The sequence below is a fragment of the Silurus aristotelis genome, assembly GCF_946808225.1.
Source record: "Silurus aristotelis genome assembly, chromosome: 19".
Lineage (NCBI taxonomy): Eukaryota > Metazoa > Chordata > Actinopteri > Siluriformes > Siluridae > Silurus > Silurus aristotelis.
The window spans coordinates 23,781,529-23,791,528 of NC_139592.1; the positions used below are offsets into that span (position 1 = coordinate 23,781,529).

The 10,000-nt window shown below is 45.2% G+C and overlaps 2 protein-coding genes across 5 annotated transcripts in view; one reads left to right on the forward strand and one right to left on the reverse strand.

The window, feature by feature from the left end:
* ccdc171 (coiled-coil domain containing 171) overlaps window positions 1-8,346 on the reverse strand; it is a 10,727-nt gene extending 2,381 nt beyond the window's left edge. Inside the window, exons 1-18 of one of the 4 annotated variants that reach the window (XM_083521456.1) lie at window positions 8,240-8,310; window positions 7,565-7,579; window positions 7,330-7,497; window positions 6,728-6,854; window positions 6,464-6,638; window positions 6,140-6,330; window positions 5,842-5,988; window positions 5,554-5,646; window positions 5,282-5,442; window positions 4,152-4,191; window positions 3,843-4,109; window positions 3,073-3,184; window positions 2,809-2,876; window positions 2,599-2,688; window positions 1,504-1,704; window positions 1,239-1,406; window positions 972-1,127; window positions 116-686 (exon numbers count right to left, since the gene is read on the reverse strand). In XM_083521456.1, the coding sequence (XP_083377582.1) occupies window positions 116-686; window positions 972-1,127; window positions 1,239-1,406; window positions 1,504-1,704; window positions 2,599-2,688; window positions 2,809-2,876; window positions 3,073-3,184; window positions 3,843-4,109; window positions 4,152-4,191; window positions 5,282-5,442; window positions 5,554-5,646; window positions 5,842-5,988; window positions 6,140-6,330; window positions 6,464-6,638; window positions 6,728-6,854; window positions 7,330-7,497; window positions 7,565-7,579; window positions 8,240-8,295 (2,806 nt within the window). In that variant the 5' untranslated portion in view covers window positions 8,296-8,310. Of the gene's footprint in view, window positions 1-115; window positions 687-971; window positions 1,128-1,238; window positions 1,407-1,503; window positions 1,705-2,598; window positions 2,689-2,808; window positions 2,877-3,072; window positions 3,185-3,842; window positions 4,192-5,281; window positions 5,443-5,553; window positions 5,647-5,841; window positions 5,989-6,139; window positions 6,331-6,463; window positions 6,639-6,727; window positions 6,855-7,329; window positions 7,498-7,564; window positions 7,580-8,239 lie in introns of all 4 variants that reach the window. The other 3 variants (XM_083521455.1, XM_083521458.1, XM_083521457.1) reach the window with 3 other exon arrangements.
* Window positions 8,347-9,518: 1,172 nt separating this feature from the next.
* sh3gl2b (SH3 domain containing GRB2 like 2b, endophilin A1) overlaps window positions 9,519-10,000 on the forward strand; it is an 8,314-nt gene continuing 7,832 nt past the window's right edge. The window contains exon 1 of the mRNA XM_083521514.1: window positions 9,519-9,759. Coding sequence (XP_083377640.1) covers window positions 9,715-9,759 — 45 coding nt within the window. The 5' untranslated portion in view covers window positions 9,519-9,714. The remainder of the gene's footprint in view (window positions 9,760-10,000) is intronic.

Here is a 10,000-nt window from a genome sequence, read left to right on the forward strand (position 1 = left end):
AGTCCAAAACAGAGAGAAAATATTTGTTACAAACGCCGGATTAGTGTGGACATGTCCTGGGTCTTGCACAGTGTTGCCCGTGTGATTTGATTGTGTGTGTGCGTGTGTGTTTTACCGGTGGTTCTCTGCAGCTCTGTCTGTAGCTCTTGCATGCAGGAGTGTAAGATCACACACAGCTGTGAGGACGTGAGCATCTTCATCACTCTCTGGTTCTTCTCCTCCTCCTGAGTGTGTGTGTTGCTCAGCCTCAGCTCGCTCACACACACTCCTCCGGCTGCTCTGAGCAGTGTGTGTGTGTTCCTGCACAGGGTGCGGAGACGCAGTGCAGCCATTACGCCAATCACGTGCACTCGAAACCTCCACACACCCCTCGTGACCTTGCTCTGACCTTGGACCCCGGGGTCAGCGAGCGCCCGCAGGAGAGCGCCCACTTCCTGCTGAAGAGACTGCGCGTCACACACACCTCGCTTCAGTACCGCCTTCTGCTGCAGCAGTGCACACACACGTCCGCGCAGCGCCGACACGCAACCCGCCAGCAGAGCGCACGCCGCCAGGAGCGATGCGTCGTCACGGCGACACACACGCACCAACTCCTGAAGGCGGCTCACTTCCTGTTGGAGGATGGAGTGAGCACGCTCAGAACCATGGAGACACTTTACAGTGTGATCCAAACGACTTTGTAAATCCTGTACACACACACACACACACACACACACACACACACACACACACACACAAATAAACACACACATACCACATACACAAATAAACACACACATACCACATACACAAATAAACACACACACACAAATAAACACACACCCGTGTGTACCGGAGCTCTGGTGTGTAGTTCGTTAATCAGGTGTGTGTGTGTGTGTGTGTGTGTGCGTCTCTGTACCTGACCTCTGGTGTGTAGTTTGTTGATCAGGTGTGTGTTGTGTGTGTGTGTGTGTGTGTGTGTGTGTGTGTACTTGAGCTCTGGTGTGTAGTTCATTGATCAGGTGTGTGTGCTGTGTATCCAGCTCCTCTCTCTGTTTGATCCAGGTCTCCTCTCTCTGCTTCAGCTGCTCACACACACTCGTCAGTGCTGCCTCCTTCCCCTCACACACACTCTCCAAAAATGTGATCTAACACACACACACACACACACACACACACACACACACAATGTTATTTTCATAAACAAAAATTAGACTGTGTAGTGTTTTCTGGACACACCCACATAGAGCACTACTCACCCTCTGATTGGCTGAGTGAAGGTCAGAGGTTAGCACATCTGCTTGCTCCTGTAGCATAATACTGAGCTCTGCCCAAGAAAAACTACCCATCATGCTTTGGGGCGGGGCTACCAACACACCGCCTGTGAGGAGCCGCTGATACAAAGAGTGCAGGAAGGCCAGCTTCTCCTACACACACACACACACCATATAAGGAAGAATTTGTTACTGAATAAGTGTGTGTGTGTGTGTGTGTGTGTGCGCGCGCGCAAGTGTGTGTGTGTACCTGATGCTCCTTCTTGTGCTCCTGTGTGAGTGTGTGTGTATGTGTTTTGGTTTGTGTGTGTCTCTCTCTCTCCTCCCCCCAGCGGTGTGTGATGCTCTCCAGTTCCCGCTGCATTCGCTCTGCTGCGTCTGCGCTTTCTGCAGCATACACACGCAGACGCGCCGCCTCCTCACTCACACACACACACCGAGCTTCACACTCCTACACACAAATACATACACTTTAACTTCTGTGCTCTCGTGCACACACACACACACACACACACACACACACACACACACACACACACACACACACACACAGAGCCTCACACTCCTACACACAAATACATACACTTTAAATTCTGTGCTCTCGCTCTCGCACACGCACACACACACACACACACACACACACACACACACACACACACCGAGCCTCACACTCCTACACACAAATACATACACTTTAAATTCTGTGCTCTCGCACACACACACACACACACACACACACACACACACACACACACCGAGCCTCACACTCCTACACACAAATACATACACTTTAAATTCTGTGCTCTCGCACACACACACACACACACACACACACACACACACACACCGAGACTCACACTCCTACACACAAATACATACACTTTAAATTCTGTGCTCTCGCACGCACACACACACACACACACACACACACACACACACACACACACACACACACACACACACACACCCCGAGCTTCACACTCCTACACACAAAATACATACACTTTAACTTCTGTGCTCTCGTGCACACACACACACACACACACACACACACACACACACACCGAGCCTCACACTCCTACACACAAATACATACACTTTAAATTCTGTGCTCTCGCACACACACACACACACACACACACACACACACACACACCGAGCCTCACACTCCTACACACAAATACATACACTTTAACTTCTGTGCTCTCGTGCGCACACACACACACACACACACACACACACACACACACCCCGAGCTTCACACTCCTACACACAAAATACATACACTTTAACTTCTGTGCTCTCGCGCGCACACACACACACACACACACACACACACACACACCTGTATGCGTCTCCTCTGGTCAGTAATGATCTCGTCTTTGTCTTTATTTTCTTTATTCAGGGCATCAATTACCTTCACCAAGTCCTTCAGCTACACACACACACACACACACACACACACACACACACACACACACAAGTGATAACTATTACAGACACATACATTACCTGTGTGTGTGTGTGTGTTTGTGTGTGTGTGTGTGTGTGTTACCTCTGTGTGATAGCGGTTTAATACTCTTCTTAAGATATCCATCAGTGCAGAATGGTTCCTTTGATCTCCTAAACACACACACACACACACACACACACACACACACACACACACACACACACACACACACACACACACACACACACACACACAGTTACTAGCCTACTTTCTTCCCATTATTCATAATGTCAAACAGAAACACACACACACACACACACACACACACACACACACACACACACACACACACACACACACACACACCGGTGGAGCTGATAGGTGATGCCCCCTGGTGGTGGTGGTGATGTAACAGCTGCTCCAATTCTTTGAGAAGATCTTGATATGTTTCCTCCAAAAACACCAACCTCTTCTGAACCTACACACACACACACACACACACACACACACACACGGTGCAGTAATAAATATTACGTGGTTAATTTGGCCGATGTTTAACATATTTTAATTAAACACTGCCGTCAGACCGTCAGCTTGGTGTGTTCTGGGCTTCTTCTCCTTCATTTCTAACGTAGCCTTGTATATTTCATTAGTTAAATATGATGCTACATTTGGGAAGAGAATGAAAATAACAATAATTGGAAGGCTTGTATTGTTAGCGAGTCTTTAACCAGCTGTAGTTTAGGGTACAGGTTGGCATGGAGACCAAAACCTGGTAATAAGTGTACTGACTAAAGAGGCTTGTGTAGTTTAATAACTAAGTTTTATTTAATTTAATTTATGTTTATTTTAAGCAATTTTCTGCATCATGTCTTATTACTTAGCTGTTGGATTGTATGAAGAAGAGAAAAAAGGAAAATCGGCATCTTATATCAGCCATCGGCTGCCCTGATTCCTAAATATCGCCATCGAATAAGAAAAAACCTGTATCGGCTGACCTCTAATAAATATTGTGGCTTTGTGACTTGTAGCTTTAGTGAACACTGTGATTTAGAAAAAGAGAAGGAGAGAGAGACAGAAAGACAGAGAGAGCGAGGGATGGACACAGAGAGAGACAGACGTAAACGAGTGTGTACCAGGTTGAGTTCATGTTCTCTCTCCATCTGTACTCTTTTTTGTTCCTGAAGTCTGACTGACAACTTAGCTGACTCCGCCTTCTCCTTCTCCAGCTGACCAATCAGCTTAACCGACTCCGCTTTCTCCCTTTCCAGCTGACCAATCCGCTTAGCCGACTCCGCCTTCTCTCTCTCCAGCTGACCAATCAGCTTAGCCGATTTAGCCTTCTCTCTTTCCAGCTGACCAATCAGCTTAGCCGACTCCGCCTTCTCTTTCTCCAGCTGACCAATCAGTTTAGCCGACTCCGCCTTCTCCCTCTCCAGCTGACTAATCAGATTGGCTTTAGTGTTCTGGTACTCCAGCTCCACTCTATACACACACACACACACACACACACACACACAGGGAAAAACACATAAAAATGTGTGTTAATGAACATTAGAGTACATTGTACACACTCCATCCCAAAGATGGGAAAGTGAGGAGATGTTTGTATTTCAGGAAGTTTGTGCTTTATGAGTTACAGCACACATCAGCATTGTGACTGAAAACAGAGCAGAGAAGGAGAATTCCCTTTCCAAGAAAACTACAAACTCTCCTAGAATGAAAGAATAAGTTTTACTGTGTGAGTGTGTGTGAGTGTGTATGTTGTGTTTGGGAGTTTTACCGTGTGAGTGTATGTTGTGTTTGGGAGTTTTACCGTGTGAGTGTATGTTGTGTTTGGGAGTTTTACCGTGTGAGTGTATGTTGTGTTTGGGAGTTTTACCGTGTGAGTGTATGTTGTGTTTGGGAGTTTTACCGTGTGAGTGTATGTTGTGTTTGGGAGTTTTACCGTGTGAGTGTATGTTGTGTTTGGGAGTTTTACCGTGTGAGTGTATGTTGTGTTTGGGAGTTTTACCGTGTGAGTGTATGTTGTGTTTGGGAGTTTTACCGTGTGAGTGTATGTTGTGTTTGGGAGTTTTACCGTGTGAGTGTATGTTGTGTTTGGGAGTTTTACCGTGTGAGTGTATGTTGTGTTTGGGAGTTTTACCGTGTGAGTGTATGTTGTGTTTGGGAGTTTTACCGTGTGAGTGTATGTTGTGTTTGGGAGTTTTACCGTGTGAGTGTATGTTGTGTTTGGGAGTTTTACCGTGTGAGTGTATGTTGTGTTTGGGAGTTTTACCGTGTGAGTGTATGTTGTGTTTGGGAGTTTTACCGTGTGAGTGTATGTTGTGTTTGGGAGTTTTACCGTGTGAGTGTATGTTGTGTTTGGGAGTTTTACCGTGTGAGTGTATGTTGTGTTTGGGAGTTTTACCGTGTGAGTGTATGTTGTGTTTGGGAGTTTTACCGTGTGAGTGTATGTTGTGTTTGGGAGTTTTACCGTGTGAGTGTATGTTGTGTTTGGGAGTTTTACCGTGTGAGTGTATGTTGTGTTTGGGAGTTTTACCGTGTGAGTGTATGTTGTGTTTGGGAGTTTTACCGTGTGAGTGTATGTTGTGTGTTATCAGCACGCTCTCTCTCCTGTGTGTGTGCTCTTTCAACTTCTCCAAACTTGTGTTTGAGAAGCTCCAGACTGGACACAACCTCTGCCTGATTCCTCTTCTCCACTGACTGCGCTGCTTCCGAATCCCTGAGACGTATCTACACACAAACACACAAAAACTCAATTGAGCAGCTACGTGTGTGTGTGTGTGTGTGTGTGTGTGTGTGTATATACACGAGTTTGTTCCAGTGACATGGGTGTGGCTGTACCTGTATGACCTCAGCGTTAACCTTGAACTCCATGTGAGCAGCTCTCTCTGACTCTACGCATTTCTCCAGTGCCTTTATTCTCTTATTGACTGTCTACACACACACACACACACACACACACACACACACACACACACACACACACACACACTGAAACACAATTTTTCTGATGCAGCTACACAGTGAGGCCTCCATGCACATCAGTATTATTTGGCAGCACTTATCCCTGTGTGTGTGTGAGTGTGTGTGTGTGTGTGTGTGTGTGTGTGTGTGTATGTTGTTTCGCACCTCCACCTCTGTCCTCAGCCCCTCCTCACGCTCCATACTTTTCCTCAGCTCACATGTCTTAATTTTGAGCTTCTCAGTGTCTCGCGCTCTGTCTCTCTGGATGCCTTCCATTCTGTCCTTCAGCTTTTGCAATGTGTCTTTGTGCTCCTGACACACACACAAACACACACACAAAGAAATAAAGCACGTTAAATTGAACCCTATTCAGTTAGACAGCCCCCCCCAGCACACACACACACACACACACACACACACACACACACACACACACACACACACACACACACACACACACTACCTGCAGTAGTGTGTGCAGGCGTGTGTTCTCCTCCTGCAGCAGTTCTCTCTCTGTGCTAATGCTGTGAATCAGATGGTCCCTCTCACGCAGCTCCACCTGGAGGCTCCTCTCATCATCATACCGAGCTTGCTGAGTGATTTCAAGAGCTTTCTGTAAATCAGAGCCCCTCTGACGCAGCTCCGCACTGAGGCCTACAGACACACCAGGAAATATGTATATGATGCTGTAAACAATGCAGCCCCCCCAAACACACACAAACACACACACACACACACACACACACACACACACACACACACAGACACACAGACACACAGACAGTACCCTCCAGTTGCTGGTTGTGTTTAATTAGGTCGGCTATCTTGTCCTCTGAGCGACTATTCTGAGCAGCTGCGTCTCTTTTCACCACAGCAAGCTCGTACTCAAGTGTTTGTCTCTGAGCCTCTCCTTTCTCCAACAGAGCACGACATCGAGTTAGCTGAGCCTCAAAGCCTGACACCTACACACACCCACAGACAGACAGACAGTAAAGTGTGATATTAATCCTGTACTTGTGTCTTATTATCGTAAACTGTAACATCACATCACCTCCTGGTTGTACTTGGAGTTGAGCTCAAGCTTGTCTTTCTCTAACTGGTTGATCCTCCATCTTAGCTCCTCCTCTTTGTCAAAGGTCCGCCCTTCTGTCGGCAGCTGGCCAATCACCTCTTTCAGGCTGGAATGAGAATGACGTCAGTATGTTTGGTTCGGCGATCTGAACAACGTTTCTCATTTGTGACAGTCAAAGTTGAAAATTAGCGAATTATATTCACTTGTGTTACTGTAATTGAGACTTTTTTGTGAACTTTTACTTTTTAAAGTAGATTTAAAAATCTGTCTGATACAGACCCAGATGAAAGCGAAATGCCATCGAATCAAAAGTTGTTTAATGTGTGCACTCGCTGTCTAAATTCTGAATCTGCATTTGCAATTTTTCTCATGATCATAAATGACGTTATAACAGGTGATCAATAAACTCTGAAAATAATATTTTTCTCTGAGTGAATTTCAAATAAGCTACATTTTACTTTTACTTGAGTAGATTTTTAAACCAGAAACTTTACTTTTACTTTAAGTAAAATTTCATTGAAGTAACAGTAACTTTTACTTGATTAAAATATTTACTCCACCTCTGACGACAGTCCACTGACCTGCTGATGTCCTTCAGGTCCCCCTGAGAGGACCGGGTCATGGGCCGAGGCTGGGACGGACGCAGAGACGCTTTATTCTGACCTCCGTCCCTGCGTCTCGCTCTTTCACGTCCTCCATCACCACCTCGCTGCATCGGTCGACTCTCGGACATGTCCTCGACGTCCTGCTAACGTCTATGTCATCAGAAACACACAAACACACACACATAATCTAAGTATTATTTACTCTTGAAAAGGTGTGGCCTGGGAGCTGAAATAAAAAGGTTCTGTTTAAATCTGTGTAATTAATAAAAAAAAAAATATATAAATATAATATATATTTAATACATATAAATATAAACACCGCAGTTCCTGTCATCTGAGGAATGTTTAATAGATTTATTGCTACACAATGAAGCAAAAGATTTCAGTGGGATTTAATCAACATGCAACTAAAACTTTTAAATATAAACAGACGCAAAAGTGGTGTGTGTGTGTGTGAGAGTGTGTGTGTGTGTGTGTGAGTGTGTGTGTTTTACACTTATAGATCAAATAAATACAATTATACAAGTATAAGAGAGATAACAACTGACATACGTGTATACGTGTGTGTAGGTGTGTGTGTGTGTGTAGGTGTGTGTGTGTGTGTGTGTAGGTGTGTGTGTGTGTGTGTGTAGGTGTGTGTGTGTAGGTGTGTGTGTGTGTGTGTGTGTGTGTGTAGGTGTGCGTGTGCGTGTTGTGGTTTACGGTCACTATAGAGCTGCTGCTAGCATTAGCCAATTAGCTAAGTGAAGATAAAGTGACAGTGAATGGGAGTCTGGGATTCCTGCACACTGTCACTCAGACTAGCGTGGGGAAAAGTTGTGTTTCCCCACGGCGTGTTTCTGCCCATTAAACCCTAATAATATTACACAATCCGAGGAGTTTTTACCTGACACTGGAAGTCCGTTTAAATCTGACGCCTTTTCGCTTCCGAAACAAACGCATCACTTCCGGTCACGCGCAAAACTCGAGCGTGCGTCATTGCGTCACTTCCTGTGGGTGGTATATATATATATATATATATATATACACAATCACTGCTTCTACTCTCCTCTGCATCACCTGTTTTTTTTGTTCTTTTTTTATAAATAGCTTAAAGATCTTTTTTATTTCATTTTTTCGACTTTATGAATGAATGTTTTTTATTTTAATCATTAATTTGCATACAATCGCAAATCATATTTGAAATTGCATATAATGTCGTACAATTAGAAATAAAGTTAAAATTATACTCAAAGTTGAACATATAGTGAGGGAGGATAATAAACACACATCCAGGGTGAGAACATGTGTCATAATTAAATTCCATCCAAAATCACCCCAAGTGACGTGCGTTATGTAAACAAACATGAGAGTACAAACATATTCACATAAACTTTAACCTTTTCATGTCTGTGTTATTTTGTATATCTGCTTTGAGATCTTTGTCTGGGAGAGAGCTCGCTGATGCAGTAAAACTCCCTGTGAGCACGAGGAGCTTTATCACAAGACTTTTTATTTCTCTTTGGAAATCGAATAGTTTGTCTACTTTGTGACAATAAACTGTTCATCTATTAGTTAATTAAAAAACATCTATTGTTGCATGCATTCTGATTTCTGATTTCTGATTTGTGTGTGTGTGTGTGTGTGTGTGTGTGTGTGTGTGTGTGTGTGTGTGTGTGTGTGTGTGTGAGTGTGTGTGTGTGAATGTATGATTGTCCGTGCGAGCGCGTGTGCACTGTCCATGGTGCTGAGCGGCTCCTCTGCTGGAATCCGAAGGGAATCAGAGCTCGCTGTTCTTCATCCAGCCTGAAGCTCCAGTTTACCTTCTCCAGCAGGACAATGTGCAGGCTTTTATTCATTTCTAGAAACTATGTACAGATAATATTGGGATTAGATTGGGGTCCTGATGTGACGTCAGCACCGTAACACAACGCCAACGAACGTAGTAACACCGTAATGACGTATGCACACTCTCTCTCTCACACACACACACACACACACACACACACACATTGGTCATCCGGTATACACGCGTGTACCCGAATCTCAGTGCGGAGTCTGGCCTTCTTCTCTCCGCTCAGCGCCCGGGAGCGCGCACACACTCGAACACGCCCACACTCTTGACGTCACGGCACGGGAGGGTAGAACGTCTCCGAGTGTAATCGGAGAGCTGTGTCTCTCTCTCTCTCTCTCTCTCTCTCTCTCTCTCTCTCTCTCTCTCTCTCTCTCTCTGACCGAATTAACAGACTTCAGCACTCGACGCTGCTCTCGGGAGCGCGCACGCGCGTGTGTGTGTGTGTGTGTGTGTGTGTGTGTGCGTGGGTGTGTATATGTGTGTGCGCGCGTTTTCTCTCCACGTAGTGAGCAGCTCAGGCAGAAGACATGTCTGTGGCAGGACTGAAAAAACAGTTCCACAAAGCAACTCAGGTGAGACACACACACACACACACACACACACACACACACACACACACACGACCCACCAGCATCTCTCTCTTTCTCGGTGCTTATTTATTTATTTTCGGTAACGGACACCCTGATGGCGGCTGCAGATCCTCGGAAGGTTCCTGCAGAGCTTTACGCTTCTCACATGCTTCTACAGCCAACCTTCAGCCTTCATTAGCACCTAAAACATCTCATTTACCTAAATACTGATTCATGCATGTCA